Raw genomic sequence first — 19,959 nt, 5'->3', positions numbered from 1 at the left:
CGAAACAATTCCTGCAAGCAGGCATAGGGTCGAACAGGTCCATATGGAATGGGGCGTGGATGGTGTAAGTCAGCTTTAGAGGTGCCCATTCCCAGCCCAGTGGATGGACTTACTCAACCCGCCTCACAGCGTGCCAACAGGGGAGGCCCCAGGTCGTGTGCCACTCCCCGCGCTCCTCATCTCATTCCGATCTCAAACGGCAGCTCCAGCCAGCCGCACGGAAGCCTCAAGTACTCAGTGCATAGACAGTCAGCTATATCTAGATACAAATCAAATGTCATCCTCCGACCGCGGGTGAGAAGCGGACCCGGGAGGGAGTCTGAAGAGTCAGAATGGGTTTCATGCTCCGGTTCAGTGTCACCTTGTTCTAATCTCTCCACTGGAGGGTCGGCCACAAATCGCGTCGTTTCACGTAGTAGCCGAGAGCGCTCCTCCGCCACCTGTTGCACAGTTGGTTTGATCGTTGAGCGTGGCCGGCGTTTGCGTTTCTCCTTGGGGGACGACAATCCCTCCTCCGAGTTTTCCGGGCGTGCAGACATGGCGAGACCTTTGGCGTGGAGCCAGGTCCATGCATCATCTGGAGAGGTGAAGATATGCACCTTGGGTCCGTCTTGTACACGTAGTTTGGCGGGGAAAAAAAGCACATATTTGAAGTTATGTTCACGAAGGCGCTCTTTTACCTGGTAGTAGGAACTATGTTTTTTCTGGACTTCCGCAGTGAAATCTGGATAAGCCGTGTTTGATGCATTCTCAAAGTGCTGCAGACCCAACTTGCAAAATATTTGAAGTATGAGGTCTCTGTCGGAATAATTTAGTAACCTGGCTATTATGGGGCGAGGATGCGCTCCTGGTGGTGGTGGTCTGCCCGGGACTTTGTGAGCGCATTCAATCAAAAAGAATTTTGGGATTTTGGCCCGTAATACAGTCTCTACCAGCCATTTTTCTACAAACAGTTCAGCACAGGGGCCCTCAGCCCTCTCTGGGAACCCCACCAGGTGGATATTTTTCTGTCTAGATCTACCTTTGGCATCATCAGCTCTGCATTTCAGTCCATTTACCTCTGATGGCAAACGTAGCACCTTTTCTTGTAACGTTTGGACTGTTGGGGACAGGCCAACCAGGTCCTTCTCCGCCTCCGACACTCGGTCTGCCAGCGCGCGTTGGTCGGCCCTGAGTAGCCCGACATCCGCCACCACTTCCCCAATCTTTGATTCTAGGGTGGTCTTAATTTCCATAATGGCCTGCAACACTCTCTCAAACTGCGAAGTATGGTTGCGCAGAGTGAGCTCCATCTGCCGCAAAGCCTGGACAGTCATATCCTGCTCCTTAGTTGGGGCGTATGGGGCATCCATAGCCCCCAAAGGTGTTTTTGCCATCTTTGGCTTGCCCATTTGGTCCCCACAGCAGCGAAAGGGGCCGCCAGGTGAGAGTCTTCTAATTAAAACCACCCGGATTGCGACCCCGTGGATCAATGATGTGGGAAAGAGAACATCTGGTACTCAGGTTTTTGTAACTGATCGCCAACGACAGCAACAGGTTTCCGCGTCAATATATCTACATATTATCTCACTTGGCAACCACTCGGCATATGGTGGTAAGTGCAGACCACAGGATGTAAAGTTCAGCTGTCCCTGCGGGGGTGAAAGGTTGTACCCAGTACTCCTTCTGGTGCTCCTGGGGTTGGAGGCAAATTGTCCGTGGTAGGGACAGGTGTCGCGCCCTTCTTCATAGGGTCAGGCAGCACAGGGGCCCGGGGCCATACTCATTCAGACAATAGATCCGGCCACTACACAGACTTTATCTGATCCTGTGTCGTATGGTGTGTTTCAGCAGCGCGGCACCTCTGCATTATTCACTCCTACCTTGGATCATGTGTTCAGTGGCCCCCGCGAGGGAGCGCACCCAGCTGCGGGCCCCCAAGGCCAGAGGCATTGCCGCGGCGCGGCCCAATGTGTGCCGCCGTCCAGCCGCTCGCAGTGCACAGTACCTCTTCACGGGCGCACGCGGCCCGCTCAACCCCGCCTGCGACCCAGATCGGATCGCAGGACTTCTGCATATAAGCTGAGCGGTGTGAGGCAACCGGAGTCCACCCTCGGCCTCTGCTCCAACGGGTAGGCACCTCCGCTCACGGCGGCTCGCGGCCGCGCCCCAGGCCTCACCTCCGCCCAGTCCGATTCGGGCCAAGCACCCCTCTGCACGGCCTACCTCAGCCTCCACGCGGACGATCACAGTTGAGGCACCTCCAGCGCGCCAGGTCAGCGGGGAGACATGCGATCCACTGACATGGATTGCTTATTTAGCAGGAGATTTTGTACGGCTGGGATCAGAGCTGCAGATTATGCTGCTGCTCCGGTCGCCATCTTGGCCACGCCCCATCAATTTTCCATTTGATATATGTGATGTTTATGATGTATTGCAAATTACATTTTCTCAAGACAGATTCAGTTCATCGACCTAGTGTGTGAAATCCACTATTCTGTCTAAATATAGCAAAGATTTCTCTGCGTTAACAGTTTTGGTAGCAGAGTTCGGTTACGTATCTTCTTTGATGATGTCATTGCTTGCATCATAAATTGTGAAAATTAATTAGTGTGTTTTGATTATTCATTTTTGAAGATGTTTTTCAAATTTGACAAGATAAATTGCTAAATGCCTATATTGACTTTCCCTGGTCCTTGGAGGTTCCCTGGGTTGGTACGGAGTGTTCTTAGCGTTCTGTTGTCCGATTGAGTGACTAGAATATGCGCTTGCAGTTGACTGAGTTGGTTGTGAGTTTTAGGGGAGTTGGCGTACTCCAGAAGAAGAAAATAGTGTTAAAAGAGTATGTGAGTAGGGAAGTTGGTAAACTTCGTATGTGTGTGGCGCTTGATGCTTGGAAGAAAAATTGTCCACGTGGTTGTTGATGAGATGGACCTGATGGAAGAGGCCTAAGACTCCGGAGTATATTGAAAAGTGTAATGAGACACTTGGTTTTATGTTGTAATTTGTCTATTTAGTAGACCAATCGCGCGTGGTTGGTAAGTCGAGTTTGAGAGTTAAATCGAATGTTTGGATATTTTCGACTGAGATTTGGTGAGTTCTATGTGCACCAGGACAGTATCCATTGATCAGTTGAGGGTGAAATTTGCAGGTCGAATGTTGCTTGCGAATCTGGGGAAATGTGAAAAAGAATAACTACAAGAGCGAAAGCCAATAGTGCAATTTGGAAGGTTCCTGAAGTGATTGTGTTACCCTACCTTTATTAAATAGACAAATTTGTTTTCTTTGGTTTTGAAGAAGTGCTCACAATTTATTTTTGCATTTAGTTTGAGTGTTTTGAGTCTAGGAGGACAAGCCACAAAACTCGGTTTGATATTTGTGATATTTATGATGTATTGCAAATGACATTTTCTCAAGACAGATTTGGTTTGGTTCATCATCCTAGTCTGTGAAATTCACTATTCTGTCTAAATATAGCTAGGATTTCTCCGCACTAGCAAGGGTCTCCTGTTGGCAGACATTTTAGGGAAAGAAGATGGTTCCTACGTCACGTGACCAGCCGCAATATCGTCTTGGGAATTAAGCACATTCAAGTATAATTAGGCTGGCCCAAAACTGCAAGGCCATTTCATAAGAGTGTGAATATCTCTAAAGTCTACTACTTAAAGGGTTGTCACAAAATACGTATTACATGTCCTGACAACCATTCTTTTAAGATAGAATTGTAGCACTGTGAAGTACACTGAAGGTCTGGTTCACGTTCTACATAAATAAATAAATATTTAATAAAAAAAGAATTCATGACTGCACTTAGTAATGACAATTGGCCAGTGAAATACCACACTCACGACTGGGTTTCTGCCCAGGAATTAAACATTTTCTTTCGGAAAAATAACAAACCAAACTGATAGAGAAAAATACACACAAAGTGTACTATACACAAACACAGTGTTGTATTCTTCTTACCCGAATCCATCCAGATAGGTGAAAAAGACCGGCCATTCCATACATCCTAGAAAGAAAATGTTGACACCATCAGCATTACTAGTTATGATCACTTATGTAAGAAAGGCAGCAAAATACCTGTTACCAACACTAGATTAGAAATTAGTGTAAAAACTTTACAGCGGCCTTGATGAAACCTCATCTTAACTCTCCACCTTATTGTGCAATCAGGGAATTTACAAACCTCTTAGCATCTCACTTTTTGGGGCTAAGTTTCTGTATTTTGAGCTTATATTATTGCCATTGTGCGAGGTAAGGACAGAACAGACTGCAGACTACATGCCAGAAAGTGAATCAGGGAGCCCCATTTGACACCCACTTGCCATTAAATTGTTGTTTTGAAAGGACCCCTCTGAGTTCTTCAACCACCTGTGAATCTACAAAAGTGAATTCTAATCTGCTTTCTATATTCAGGGACTAACAGCAGGCAGGTACCTGGACGTGCCCCATTGCTGGCATTTGTCAGGTTCCCCTCAATCCACTGGATTAGTAGAGGACACTGTCCTATCTTGGCCAGTTAAGGACTGGGACATTATCTGTGCCCACACGACAACTAAGAATGGGATTTAATTTCTTAGAAATTGAGTTGTATTCTGAGGTCAAAAAGTTCAAAGCCTGTTGTTAATAAAAAGTAATCTTCATTCTGGTGCTCTCAGCTCAATGTTGAATGCACTTGACTATCAAAAAATCCTAGACACAATGGATACTGATTAATTAGAGTTGTTCATTAGAGAACCAAAACGTGTTGAGCCTTTATCTGTAAGTACTTTAAACTAACTATTGTATAGAGGTAATGATAATGACCACACTTGCTGACATATTTATTCAGCATGTGTTGGACCCTTTTGCAGGGTCATCCCCAAGTGTTTTGCCTTCTTCTTCCTATTTTTTCTAACCTGTTTTTGTTGGCTTTACGACTTTGGGTAGTTTTCCACTGCTGACCAGTGCTAAATTGCAAGTGCTCTCTGTCTAAATGGATTGGTTTATCTATGATTGGTGTATCTGATTTAATAGTAGGTCCCTAGTAATATGCATGATGTGTGACCAGGGCCTGTAAAAGAAATGCTACTAGTGGGCCTGAGGCACTGATTGTACCCCCCACACAAGTAGCCATGTAAACATGTCTCAGACCTGCCACTGCAGTGTCTGTGTGTTCACTTTGCCAGTTCGACCTGGTCAATGCACCCATTTTCCAGGCCCAAACATTCCCTTTTACTACATGTAAGTCACTCATAAGGTAGGCCCATGGCAACCCCATGGGCAGGGTGCATTGTATGTAAAAGGTAGGACCTGTACTGGAGTGTTTGACATGTCCTGATAGTGAAATCATGCTAAATTTATTTTTCACAATTGCAAGGCCTATCTCACCCACAAGATAACTTGGGGATTGCCTTGAAATATTTTTCATGTGTAATTTGCAGTTGGAAGCCGATAGAGGTATGGAGTTTGGGGACTCTGAACTCACAATTTCAAAATACATCTTTTGGTGAAGTTGGTTTTTAATTTGTAAATTTGAAAAAGATACCTTTAAAATTGGCCATTTTCTTGCCTCTGCCTGTCTGTGAATACACATCTGGGTCAAGATGACAGTTGAGCTGTTTGTGAACTCACTTTAGACAGTCACACAAAGGGAGCTGAGGTGTGCCCTGTATATCCTGATGGGTCTTCCTGATAATTGCGCCTGAATAGGGCTGTGCCTGTCCTTACACCAGGCAGTCTCCAACCCCCTGGAGTATGCCTTGGGCTAGGAAAGGCAGGGTCTTGTGCACTACAAATACTTTCCTTTGAAGTTTGTCTACTTCAAAGGCAGAAATGAGTATAAGTATTGGACCTCTGAGACCTCTGAAACCACAACTTTAAAATCCTTCTGGACTGAGGTGATTCTGCCAGGAAGAAGAGCTAGATGATGTAGGGGGGGACTACCACTCTGCCTGTTACCATGCTGTGCTGGCCTGCTGCTTGCTACTTCTGTCCTGGTAGTGAAAGGACTAAAGCTTGCTTTCTACATCCTGCTTCCAAAGGTTGCCCAAGGGCTTGAACTGAGCTTGCTTCCTGTTAGAAGTCTCAGGGACATCAAAGACTTCATCTGTCAGCACCAAGGCTCTTTTGCTGAGTGTCCTGACTCACCAAATGGTCTTAAATCCAGTTCCTGGGCCCGTGGGAGTACGTTCTGGTGTAACCAAGAAGAAACCAAGTACATCTACTCAAGAACAACTTCGGAACTGGTGCTGCAGTCCGTCTTCACGGTGCTGCCTGCACCAGAGCCGTGGTCCCCGTTGAGTGCAACAACTGCAACGAACGCGGCAGGCCTAACACCGCTGCAACACCTCAAAAGTCCCACCACAGCATGAGTCTGAGTGCCGTGACACCAATGCACCAATGTCCATGACTCCTGACTCTGCCGCATCACCCGTGGCCATGTGGTGTGATAGCGACACCCCAAAGACAAAACCTTGCGTCTTGACCTGCTGGATTTATCGACCGCGCTGGACCATATGGAACCAATGCTACATCACTTCCCCTGCAACCATAAGGAACTGGCGCCTAACCTCCCCTGCTTAGCAGTAAGGAACCAATGTCTCACCTCCCAGGTAGCAGTGAGGAACCTGTGGCGCACCGGCTCCAGTGACGCCTCACCTCCACAACTCTGGGCAAAGTCTTTGTTTTCATTGTTTTCCAAAGGTACTGTACCTGGGGTCCGTTCGACTCCGTGACCAGACCGCACTCCCTTGCGAGTGGGGTCGGGCTGTTGGGAACGACTCTGCCATGATGACAAGATTGCCCCAGTTGTAGTTATTGTGTTTCTAAGCGCTTTACTGAGATTTAATCTTTAAAAATGTGTATATTTGCTTATGCATGTTGGATTTTTGTCATTTTGGTCTTGTTTTACTCAGATAAATATTGGCTATTTTTCTAAACTGGTGTGGAGTTCTTTTGTGATGTTTTCATTGTGTTACCATGAGTGTGTGTGTGTGTGTGTGTGTGCGTGTGTGTACAAATACTTTATACCTGGACTCTGAGATGAGCCTGAATGCTCGTGCCAAGCTATCAAGGGGGTGAGTAAGGGGTTATCCTAGCTGTGTGGCTACCATACTGTGACTAGAGTGAGGGTCCCTACTTGGACAGGGTGCAAACCACTGCCAGCTAGAGACCCCATGTTAGACCTGACATCCTCGGTTTGGTCTCCCCTGTCTTTTTGCCTCTGCTTTCCATGTTTTGACTGTGTGTTCGACTCTGTTTTTTCTGTTTTTGGTACTCTGGGCACTTCAACACTGCTGAGCTGACCAGTGTTCCCTGTGTAAAATATATGTGTAATTGGCTTATCCATGATTGCCACATTTGATTTACTAGTAAGTCCCTAATACAGTGCACTAGAGGTGCCCAGGGCCTGTAAATCAAATGCTACTATTGGGCCTGCAGCACTGCTTGTGCCAACCACATGAGTAGCCCTGTAGACATGGCTCAGACCTACCACTGCAGTGTCTGTGTGTGCAGTTTTAAACTGCCAATTTGACTTGGCAAGTGTGCCCACTTGCCAGGCCTAAACCTTCCCTTTTTAAACATGTAAGGCACCCCTAAGGTAGGACCTAGGTAGCCCCATGGGCAGGGTGCAGAATATGATAAAGCTGGGACGTGTACTGATGTGTTTTACATGTCATAACAGTGAAATACTGGCAAAATTGGTTTTCAAGGCCTATCCCTCTCATAGGTTAACATGGGGGCTGCCATTAAATATATTATAAGTGCAGTTTCCTTTTGGGAGCAGATATGGAGTTTGGTGTCTCTGAACTCACAATTTAAAAATACTTCTTTTGGCAAAGTTGGTTTTTAAATTGTCAGTTTGAAAATGCCATTTTTAGAAAGTGGGCATTTTCTTGCTTAAACTATTCTGTGACTCTGCTTGTTTGTGGATTCTCTGTCTGGGTCAGACTGACAGTAGGGCTGTTTGTGAATCTCCTCTAAACAGTGACACAAAGGGAGCTGGGGAGTAGCCTGAATATCCTGATGAGCCATCTGGGCTGGAGTGGAGGAAGGAGTGGTCACTCACACCTGAATGGGATGTGCGTGCCATCACACAATGCAGTCTCCAACCCCCTGGTGAGTGTGTGGGGCCTGTCCTGTGCATGGCAGGATTCTGTAAACAACAGAGATTTTCCTTTGAAGTTTGCCTACTTCAAAGGAAGGAAGGGGTATAAGTAGTGGACCCAAAACCCCAGACTTTAGATTTCTTCAAGATTACTTCTGAAATCAAGAGTAACCTCTTGCACGGAGAAGAACCGAAGAGCTGGAGGAGGAGTACTGTTCCTTTTCCTGTGACTGTGCTTTTCTGGGTTGGCCTGCAGTTGCTGCTTCAGCCTGAAAGAGGACAAAGACTGGACTTTGTGGTATACTCCTGCTTGTGAAGAATCTCGAAGGGCTTGAACTGAGCTTGCCTCCTGTTTTGACATCTCAGGGCCATCAAAGACTTCCTCTGCTAGCACCTGATCTCTCTGCTGAGACTCCTGCCCTACCAAGTGGTACCCCATCCAGTCCCTGGACTCTTGAGAGGTGAAGTTGACAAAACAAGGACTGAAATCCATGCACAAAACACCGTGAGGGAAAAGTTTTGATGCACCACCTGCAACGCAATTGAAAAACGGCGTGCCACCCACCTCGCGGCTAAAATCTATGATCCACCTGCATCATGGCTGGGAGAGCGATGCATCGTGGCTGGAGAAACGACGCAAAACCCGCTTGGGGCTGCTGATAATGACGCAAACCCCACACAGCATGGTTTTTTACCACCATGTCACCGGATTTCTCACGCATCGTCGCTGGGTGTCAAAGTCATTCTGAACATGCACAGATCTGAGGCGCCCTGTCCGGAAATGGATGCATCACTCTCTTGCGAGGGTGAAAAAGTAAGCATCGCCTACCCGTCCGGAGAAGAAACGATGCACGGCCTCACTTGCAAGTAAGGAATCGACTTTTCCGACACCAGGTACTTCGTGTAAAATCAACATTTCCATTGTTTTCTATGGAGTAAGACTCCTACTCTTTTGAAAATTCATATCTTGCGTTGTGTATGTTGGATTCTTGTTGTTTTGGTCTTGTTTTGATTTAGATAAATATTACCTATGCTTCTAAACTGGTGTGGTGTCCACTTTGTCCACTTTGTAGTATTTTAACTGTATTACTGTGTGTGTTGGTACAAATACTTTACAAATTGCCTTTGAGATAAGCCTGACTGCTTATGCCAAGCTACCAAGTGGGTGAGCAGGAGTTATCTTGAGTGTGTACCTTCATTTCCCTGACTAGAGTGAGGGTCCCTGCTTGGACAGACTGCAAACTGACTGCTAACCAGAGACCCCATTTTTAACACCCGATTTCTAACAGCACACAAACAACTTAAGGGGTCATTCCAACCCTGGCGGTCGGTGTAAAAGCGGCGGCCAACCCGCAAACAGACAGGCGGCCAAAAAAATGGAATTCCGACCCTGGCAGGAACCGCCAACACAGCCCGCCACTTTACCACTCCGACTGCCACGGCGGTACAGACAAGCAGCGCGGCGGTCACCGCCAACAGACAGGCGGCAGACAATGTACCGCCCACCCTATCACAACTCACCAATCCGCCACCTTTTCCGGGGCGGGAGCCCCGCCGATAAAAACACGGCGGAAACAGACTTCGAACGGGAAAACGCTCACCTCCATACACCCCACGAGGAATCTGGACAGCATGGAACCCAAACTACACATCCTACCAGCTATTGTCTACCTGCTCCTCTACCAGGAGCACGAACGCCGGCGCAGAAGACAATGGTGAGTACTGCACCTACGACACAGGGGAGGGGGGAGGCAAAAAATTACGGGGACACACATACGCCACCCACCCACCCCGACCCTCACCCACTACAACACACACATCAATGCAGAGCAACAAGTCAGAGTGACAGCCCCCAACTCCCCCGGAAGAATGCAAAGACAAAATAAAATGATCATTAAAAATGAAGTGTATTATAGCATAATTGAAGTTAAGTGAAATATGAAAATATAAATAAAATATATTACATCATGAACAATATATACATAGGTCAAAAGTCCGGCCCATATTGGCTATCATCCATTGTTCGTGGGCCAATGGGCCTAAACACATGGGCAAAGCTCACACACGAGACCCGATATCATTGGAGAGAACACTGCAGGGGCATCAGATAGTAAAACTACAGGCACCTCAGGGGGAAGGGAAGGCGGGCACCTCAGCCAGTTCAGTCCACGACGCCAGATCCACGAGGGGCCTCCATGGCCACTGTACCATCCTGGGGAGTGCAAAGCCACAGTCTCACAAGTCTCTACAGTGGGTGGGTTGCCCACTGTACCATCCTGGGGAGTGCAAAGCCACAGTCCATCAAGTGGATTACAGACTCCACTGGTTCTGGAGGAGGCATGGTGCCCAGAGTGCTTCGTGAAGCCCTGGCCGACACAGATCCGGCCCTGCCAATGGGCCAGCGGTGCTTGAGATGAAGGGCCCAGCGGAGCGGTGCTTGACCAAAAGGGCCCAGCGGAGTGGTGCTTGACAGGAAGGGCACAGCGGAGCGGTGCTTGACAGGAAGGGCCCAGCGGAGCGGTGCTTGAGATGAAGGGCCCAGCGGAGCGGTGCTTGAGATGAAGGGCCCAGCGGAGCGGTGCTTGAGATGAAGGGCCCAGCGGAGCGGTGCTTGACAGGAAGGGCCCAGCGGAGCGGTGCTTGACATGAAGGGCCCAGCGGAGCGGTGCTTGACCGGAAGGGCCCAGCGGAGCGGTGCTTGAGATGAAGGGCCCAGTGGAGCGGTGCTTGACAGGAAGGGCCCAGCGGAGCGGTGCTTGACTGGTTTTTCGTGTCATACTTTGAATAAGGATGGTTTTGCACTTACACATAGCGTGTTGGAGGCTGTTGGTGACGTGTTGATGATGAGTCATATGTTTTAGAATTTTTGGCTGTGGGTTTTTTGTGCACTTGTTTTCTTACTTATTTTTGGTGGATTGATTATTTAGATTGCACCTCCCTTGGGTTTAATATACATTTACTATGGATTTGACGATTGAGCATTTTGGTTTTTTAACTTATTCTATTGTATTGTATTCTATGATTTCTAGCCCTGAAGAAGTCGTAAGGGATTTAAAAATTTCCCAAGACGAAACATGTGTTGGCTGGAATAATAAAATCCTGTGGATTGCAAACTTTTGAATGTGAATCAGAGACTGGAAGGATAATATCCTGTGGATTTCAGACTATTGAATATAAATCAGATCCTGAATAAACTTTGGACTCATCGATCAATGAATGGTTGACTCCTAGATCGAAGAATATATTTTTTTGTAACATGGACTGATGTGCTTAATTAATTTTTCATGTGAATTGCTTACTTAAAATTATCTTTTTTCTTGGTTACAAGAGGGGACCCTCGTTGTGCTAATTGCCTTTGAGATAAGCCTGACTGCTTATGCCAAGCTACCAAGTGGGTGAGCAGGAGTTATCTTGAGTGTGTACCTTCATTTCCCTGACTAGAGTGAGGGTCCCTGCTTGGAACGACTGCAAACTGACTACTAACCAGAGACCCCATTTTTAACACCGATTTCTAACAGCACACAAACAACTTAGGGGGTCATTCCAACCCTGGCGGTCGGTGTAAAAGCGGCGGCCAACCCGCAAACAGGCAGGCGGACAAAAAAATGGAATTCCGACCCTGGCGGGACCGCCAACACAGCCCGCCACTTTACCACTCCGACCGCCACGGCGGTACAGACAAGCAGCGCGGCGGTCACCGCCAACAGACAGGCGGCAGACAATGTACCGCCCACCCTATCACAACTCACCAATCCGCCACTTTTTCCGGGACGGGAGCCCCGCCGATAAAAACACGGCGGAAACAGACTTCGAACGGGAAAACGCTCACCTCCATACACCCCACGAGGAATCTGGACAGCATGGAACCCAAACTACACATCCTACCAGCTATTGTCTACCTGCTCCTCTACCAGGAGCACGAACGCCGGCGCAGAAGACAATGGTGAGTACTGCACCTACGACACAGGGGAGGGGGGAGGCAAAAAAATACGGGGACACACATACGCCACACACCCACCCCCACCCTCACCCACTACAACACACACATCAATGCAGAGCAACAAGTCAGAGTGACACCCCCAACCCCCCCCGGAAGAATGCAAAGACAAAATAAAATGATCATTAAAAATGAAGTGTATTATAGCATAATTGAAGTTAAGTGAAATATGAAAATATAAATAAAATATATTACATCATGAACAATATATACATAGGTCAAAAGTCCGGCCCATATTGGCTATCATCCATTGTTCGTGGGCCAATGGGCCTAAACACATGGGCAAAGCCCACACACGAGACCCGATTCCATTGGAGAGAACACTGCAGCGGCATCAGATAGTAAAACTACAGGCACCTCAGGGGGAAGGGAAGGGGGCACCTCAGCCAGTTCAGTCCACGACGCCAGATCCACGAGGGGCCTCCATGGCCACTGTACCATCCTGGGGAGTGCAAAGCCACAGTCTCACAAGTCTCTACAGTGGGTGGGTTGCCCACTGTACCATCCTGGGGAGTGCAAAGCCACAGTCCATCAAGTGGATTACAGACTCCACTGGTTCTGGAGGAGGCATGGTGCCCAGAGTGCTTCGTGAAGCCCTGGCCGACACAGATCCGGCCCTGCCAATGGGCCAGCGGTGCTTGAGATGAAGGGCCCAGTGGAGCGGTGCTTGACAGGAAGGGCCCAGCGGAGCGGTGCTTGACAGGAAGGGCACAGCGGAGCGGTGCTTGACAGGAAGGGCCCAGCAGAGCGGTGCTTGACAGGAAGGGCCCAGCGGAGCGGTGCTTGAGATGAAGGGCCCAGCGGAGCGGTGCTTGAGATGAAGGGCCCAGCGGAGCGGTGCTTGACAGGAAGGGCCCAGCGGAGCGGTGCTTGAGATGAAGGGCCCAGCGGAGCGGTGCTTGACAGGAAGGGCCCAGCAGAGCACTGCTTGAGATGAAGGGCCCAGCAGAGCAGTGCTTGAGATGAAGGGCCCAGCGGAGCGGTGCTTGACTGGAAGGGCCCAGCGGAGCGGTGCTTGAGATGAAGGACCAAGCGGAGCGGTGCTTGACAGGAAGGGCCCAGCGAAGCGGTGCTTGAGATGAAGGGCCCAGCGGAGCGGTGCTTGACAGGAAGGGCCCAGCGGAGCGGTGCTTGACAGGAAGGGCCCAGCGGAGCGGTGCTTGAGATGAAGGGCCCATCGGAGCGGTGCTTGACAGGAAGGGCCCAGCGGAGCGGTGCTTGACAGGAAGGGCCCAGCGGAGCGGTGCTTGAGATGAAGGGCCCAGCGGAGCGGTGCTTGAGATGAAGGGCCCAGCGGAGCGGTGCTTGACAGGAAGGGCCCAGCGGAGCGGTGCTTGACAGGAAGGACCCAGCAGAGCGGTGCTTGACAGGAAGGGCCCAGCGGAGCGGTGCTTGAGATGAAGGGCCCAGCGGAGCGGTGCTTGACAGGAAGGGCCCAGCGGAGCGGTGCTTGACAGGAAGGGCCCAGCGGAGCGGTGCTTGACAGGAAGGGCCCAGCGGAGCCGTGCTTGACAGGAAGGGGCCAGCGGAGCGGTGCTTGACAGGAAGGGCCCAGCAGAGCAGTGCTTGACAGGAAGGGCACAGCGGAGCGGTGCTTGTCACGGCGGGGCCCTGTTCAGCGGTGCTTGTCACGGCGGGGCCCTGTTCAGCGGTGCTTGTCACGGCGGGCCCTGTTCAGCGGTGCTTGTCACGGCGGGGCCCTGTTCAGCGGTGCTTGTCATGGCGGGGCCCAGTTCGGCGGTGCTTGCCACGGCGGGGCCCTGTTCATCGGTGCTTGTCACGGCGGGGCCCTGTTCGGCGGTGCTTGCCACGGCGGGGCCCGGTTCGGCGGTGCTTGTCACGGCGGGGCCCTGTTCGGAGGTGCTTGTCACGGCGGGGCCCAGTTCGGCGGTGCTTGCCACGGCGGGGCCCAGTTCGGCGGTGCTTGCCACGGCGGGGCCCTGTTCAGCGGTGCTTGTCACGGCGGGGCCCAGTTCGGCGGTGCTTGCCACGGCGGGGCCCTGTTCAGTGGTGCTTGTCACGGCGGGGCCATGTTCAGCGGTACTTGTCACGGAGGGGCCCTGTTCAGCGGTGCTTCTCACGGCGGGCCCAGTTCGGCGGTGCTTGCCACGGCGGGGCCCAGTTTGGCGGTGCTTGCCACGGCGGGGCCCTGTTCAGCGGTGCTTGTCACGGCGGGGCCCTGTTCAGCGGTGCTTGACATGTGTTCCCAGGGAACCAGATCGGGCCAATATTTTCCGCTCAGTCGCCATCCGACCTTTCGCTTGCGGGGCCCTCCTGTGCTGGAGTCCTGGGCCCGTGGGTGTCCTCCTTCACACCCGAAATGGGGCTGGTGGGGCCCTCCTGGGCAGCTCGCCTGTTGCCGGAAATGTCCGCCCTGCTGCCCTTGCCCTCCTTCGCCAATTCTCTGGGGCCCTTGCCTCCCTTTGTGGATGTGCCAGGTGGCGGTGCCAGGGTATTGCCTTTGGGGGCTGCCGTCTCTGGCCTCTCGCGCCGGCCCTTCCCTTTTTTAGTTTTTTTCCCAGGGGGTGGGCTGCCTGTCCCCTTGCTGCTGGCCGATGTTGCTGCCCTAGAAGCTCTGGACTATGGTCCTTGTAGGTGCAGGGCTTGTGGTGGCTGAGGTGCTGTTTGGACTCTTACGAGATGGAGGGGGTGGGTCAGGTGACGCAAAGAGGTTAAGTTTGGAGAGGAAAAACTTTTTAGGAGCAGTGGGAAGGGTAGGTGCAGTGGGTATGGGAGTGGAGGAAGAGGATGTGGTTGTAGGAGAGTCAAGTGTGCTGTCTTTGGGTGCAGGTGCTTGTGACGGAGGCTGTCGTGAGGTGGATGGCTGTTGGGTGGGTGGCTGCCTGCGTTTGTGTGGTTTGGAAGAGGGGGTGACAGACACACTGGGAGAGGACACAGGGGACGTGTAAATGGCAGTGGGGGTGGTGACTGCACGTGTGCGGAGTGTTCTGGTGGGTGTGCTGGTGATGGACGTACTGGCTGATGGTGGTGTGCATGCAGGTGTGAGTGGAGACGTCACAGGGAGGGAGGAGGGAGACGAGGAGGAGGGGGACACAGAGGAGGCAGTGGCTGTTGGCATGTCTGCATGTGGATGTTGCATGTGTGAATGCTTGTTTGATCTGTGGTGCTTATGTCTGGATGAGCTGCCCTTGGGTGTTGATGTGTGTGCAGGCTGGTCTGTAGGTGTGGCTGGGATAGGCAGAGGAACAGGGGAGTGGGACTGGGATGAGGAAATTGGAGGGGGGAGGCAGGAGACAGGGACAATGGCTGCCGTCAGTGCTGAGGCCAGAGCGTTGAACGATCGCTGATGGGCAGCCTGACCCGAATGTATGCCCTCCAGGTATGCATTGCTCCGGTGCACCTCCCTTTCTACACCCTGGATGGCATTCAAAAGGGTAGACTGCCCAACAATGAGCGTCTGGAGGAGGTCAATGATCTCCTCACTGAGGGCAGCAGGGGTAACTGGGGCAGGGCCTGAGGTGCCTGGGGCGAAGGAGATGCCCGCCTTCCTGGCCGAGCAGGCCCGGGGCGAACGCTGAGGAGCTGCTTGGAGGGCGGAGCTGGTGCGCGGGGTGGCGGCTGTACCTGTTGTAGCGGTGGGCACGGATGTTGCCGCCACCACAAGGGAGCTCCCTTCCGAGGACGTGTCTGTGTCGCTGACGCCTCCACGGGTCCCCGTTGTGGAGCTCCCCTTGCCCTCCGTCTCACTGGTGAACTTGGAGTCGGTTGCATGGCCCTCCGGGGCCATGTGAGATGCAGCTCTCTCGTGCTCCGATGCCACTTCTCCTCCGCCTGATGATGCTAATGCACACATGAACAGGAAGACCACAAAAAAGGGGGGGGGGGGGGAAATGACATGTTGAGTGCATGCATTGGCGACACCGTTGGCGGAGAGGACAGACACAGAAGCCCCCTGCATACGCCGCGCACTCGGTGTACACTACTCAATTATTGTGACTTGGCCTACAAGCCTATGGACGACAACTGCACACATAGGTGACCCAGGGCCATGGATAGCTGTACTTAGCACCCTACAGAGGTGGGGGGTGGGGGCACAGGGCCATGCCTTACGGAGGGGACCAGCCTACAGAAGTCGCCCTGGCCTAGAGATACCCACAGCCCTCCTCCCCCACCCAGACACCCCACTGTGCGCTAACATAGCAGAATGTGCTGGTACTCACCCCCTTGTGTCTGCTGTGATGTCCTCACGCACCCATCCAAATCGGGGTAGGCCACCGCCAGGATCCGGGACATCAGGGGGGTCAATTGACGGGAGCCATCCCTCCTACGTTGGGAGGCCATCCCCAGCAGAGCCTCCGCGGTCTTCCTGCTCCCGCGGCGGATGTCCTCCCACCTCTTGCGGCAGTGGGTGCCCCGTCTGTTGTGGACCCCCAGGGTCTGGACGTCCTTGGCGATGGCACGCCAAATGTCGATCTTCTGATGGGTGCTGACCTGTGTGACATGGACAGGGTGGGAAAAAAAATATCATCATTTTCTGCATGGTCGATGTGAGTGGCCCCCCTCCCCAACCTTGCCATATGGCACATGCTCTCATCTGTTGTGCGATGCATGCCTCATTCGCTCCCCTCCCCACCATCATTCATCCACCCCACTCAACACAGGCATTGCCCACAAAGCATGGTCCCAGTGTACTTACCTGTTGGTCTGGAGGACCGTAGAGTAGCGCATACTGGGGGAGGACCCCATCAACAAGTTTCTCCAATTCCTCAGATGTGAAGGCAGGGGCCCTTTCCCCAGTCGCAGCAGCCATTGTATCTTCCAGACCGAGGTCACAGCAGCACTTGCAGTATAGGTCCTCTCCTGTGGATGATCAGGTCTCGAGTGATTAAGCAGATAGAAGATGGCGGTCACGCTCGTGGCGGTGCGTACCGCGGCGGTGCGTACCGTGACCGCCGGCGCACATCGTCATTGGCTCCTGAGACCCATAGGGTTCAATTTTAACCAATGCTGCTTTGCGCCGCGGTCTTCGACCGCCTACCGCCACGGTGTGCCACGCCAGCGCATTGACCTCACATCCCATTGTCACACTTCACAGGTCAGGCAGCCGCCATTTCAAGGGCCCACATGGCTTAATTTGTACTGCGTCACACAGGCCTAGGCCTTGCATTGCCACTCATACAAGCCATTCAATGCATAGCGAATCGTGTTCTGTGCAAGCTGTGGTTACGTACCTGTGGGTTGCTTGACTCTGTGCTCCATGTTGTCCTTCCTAGGCACCGTCCGCTGGGACTTGCGAGGAGATGGAGGAATGTTCCCGTGTACAGACCGCTGGTGGACCTGTCGACAATGGAAGAAAGACATGTCATACTGACATACAGACTTGACCGAGCCACTATACAGGAACTGTGTGCCCAGCTGGAGCCAGACCTGATGTCCCCCATTCGCCAACCCACAGGGATTCCCCCTCTGGTGCAGGTTCTGTCAGTACTCCATTTTTTGGCAAGTGGATCATTCCAAACAACAGTGGCCATATCATCAGGGATGTCTCAGCCTATGTTTTCTAAGGTTTTGTCCAGAGTGTTGTCTGCCCTGATTAAATACATGCGGAGATACATTGTTTTCCCTGAGGTGGGCGATTTGGCTACAGTGAAGGGTGATTTCTATGCCCTTGGCCATATCCCCAACATCACTGGTGCCATTGATGGGACCCATGTGGCTTTGGTTCCCCCCAGTGAAAGTGAGCAGGTGTACAGGAACAGAAAAGTTATCATTTGATGAATGTCCAGGTGGTCTGTTTGGCTGACCAGTACATCTCCCATGTAAATGCAAAGTTCCCTGGGTCAGTGCATGACGCGTACATCATGCGAAATAGCAGCATCCCTTACGTGATGGAACAGCTACAGAGACACCGTGTGTGGCTAATTGGTGACTCTGGTTACCCCAACCTGTCGTGGCTACTGATCCCAGTGAGGAATCCCAAGACAAGGGCAGAGGAACGGTACAATGAGGCCCATGGGCGTACTAGGAGGGTGATCGAGCGGAGGCCAGGTTTAGGTGCCTGCATATGACAGGTGTATCCCTAATGTACTCACCAAAGAAGGTGTGCCAGATCATCGTGGCCTGCTGTATGCTTCCCAACCTGGCTTTGCGACGCCAGGTGCCTTTCCTGCAGGAGGATGGTCCAGATGGTGGTGTTGTAGCAGCTGTGGAGCCTGTGGAGAGTGAAGAGGAGGAAGACGACGGGAACGACACAGACAACAGGGACACAGTGATACAACAGTATTTTCAGTAGCACACAGGTACGAATCAACCCCGCCATTTTACATTTACTTAAAGTCTCCTGCCTCTCTACTGTCTGTGTTTCCCCCCAGTTCCTGTTAACTGAGTTGTGACTTTCCCTTCCGTTTTCAGAGCTGTGGGCCCCACTGCGTGACCTCTGCTTTGTTTGCCCATGGACTACAGCTGTGTGACAGTGGTATGTTGTCATCACAATGTAACTGAACATTTTGGCAACGTTATGTCTAATACATTTGTTCAAAATACAAGCAGACTCCAGATTTTTTAAGTGCAATAAGTGATTTTATTAAAGTGCTAAATTTAGGGACATGATTGTAAAACGGTGATGGGTGATGGTGGAGTAATGTCCATGGCAGAGTCCAGTTTTCAGTCTCACAGGTGCATTGTCCATATGCCTGTGGAAGGATGGAGCAGGGGCAGTTTAAGTTTGGACAGGGTGACAATGTGGGACAGTGGGATGACATCACGGGGTATCGTTTGCTGGCGGGGGTCTTGGCATCCTACTCTGTCTTCTTGTGAGATCTCAGGTACCGCTTGCGGGGTGGTTCTTCTTCTGCAAGAGGTGGGGTTCTGGTGGCCTGTCGTTGTGTGGGGGCCTCCTGTCCACTAGCGCCAGCGGAGGTGGTAGGCTGTTCCTGGTCCATGCTAGTGACAGGGGCCCTTTGTGGTGCCACATGGTCCCGCAATGTGGTGACTATCTGGTTAAGGGCCACGACGATGGTCCCCATTGCGGAACTAATGTTTCTCAGTTCCTCTCTGAACCCCATGTACTGTTCCTCCTGCAGTACCTGGATCTCCTGGAACCTGGCCAGTACCGTAGCCATCGTCTCCTGGGAGCGGTGGTATGCTCCCATGATGGAGGAGAGGGCCTCTTGGAGAGTCGGTTCCCTGGGCCTGTCCCCCCCCTGTCGCACAGCAGCCCTCCCAGTTCCCCTGTTTCCCTGGGCCTCTGTCCCCTGGACCGTGTGCCCACTACCACTGCCCCCAGGTCCCTGTTGTTGTTGGGGTGGTGGGTCAACCTGGGTGCCCTGTAGTGGTGGACACACCACTGATTGACATGTCCTGGAGACAGAGGCATGGGCCCGCTGGGTGGGAGCTGTTCTGGTGTTCCCAGAGGGGGTTAGGTCTGCTGTAGCCTGTGGCTGTCTGTGGGGAACCGACTGTCCCGAGGTCCCCGATGGGCCGGGCTGGTCATCTGGGTCCAGGGAGACAGAGCTGCTGTCATCACTGGGGGCCTCTTCTGGGGGTGGGATGGACATCTCTGTACCCTCCTGGGCGGTGTGGTGGCGTTCGGGTCCTGCAAGGGTATAAGAGTATGGTTATTGCTTCTGTGTGTGCCATTTCATGTAATGGGTGGGTGGCCGTGTACCCCAGTGCTGGCATTCCCTTGTGGGGGCTTTTGTGACGGTGGCTTGTGGGGGAGATGGGTATGTGCAGTGGGCATGCTTTGGTGATGGGTGTCCATGCTTTGGGGAGGCATGCAGGGCTAGGTTTTGGGATGGGTGGGTTGTGATGGTGAGCCATTTGCAAGGAGTTGGTGTGATGGGGGTGGGGGTGAGGGTGGGGGTATGATTGGCATGCAGGTGGGGTGGGGGGAATGAAGTAGTGAAGATTTGACTTACCAGAGTCCATT

General features: G+C 51.9%; 1 protein-coding gene across 1 annotated transcript in view; it reads right to left on the bottom strand.

Annotated features, from left to right (window-relative positions):
* TMX4 (thioredoxin related transmembrane protein 4) overlaps positions 1 to 19,959 on the bottom strand; it is a 390,958-nt gene that overhangs the window by 212,118 nt on the left and 158,881 nt on the right. Inside the window, exon 7 of the mRNA XM_069236546.1 lies at positions 3,946 to 3,991. Coding sequence (XP_069092647.1) covers positions 3,946 to 3,991 — 46 coding nt within the window. The remainder of the gene's footprint in view (positions 1 to 3,945; positions 3,992 to 19,959) is intronic.

Source organism: Pleurodeles waltl, chromosome 5 (assembly GCF_031143425.1).
Source record: "Pleurodeles waltl isolate 20211129_DDA chromosome 5, aPleWal1.hap1.20221129, whole genome shotgun sequence".
NCBI lineage: Eukaryota > Metazoa > Chordata > Amphibia > Caudata > Salamandridae > Pleurodeles > Pleurodeles waltl.
Note: the sequence above shows the minus strand (reverse complement) of the source record. Positions and strands in the feature narration are given on the sequence as shown.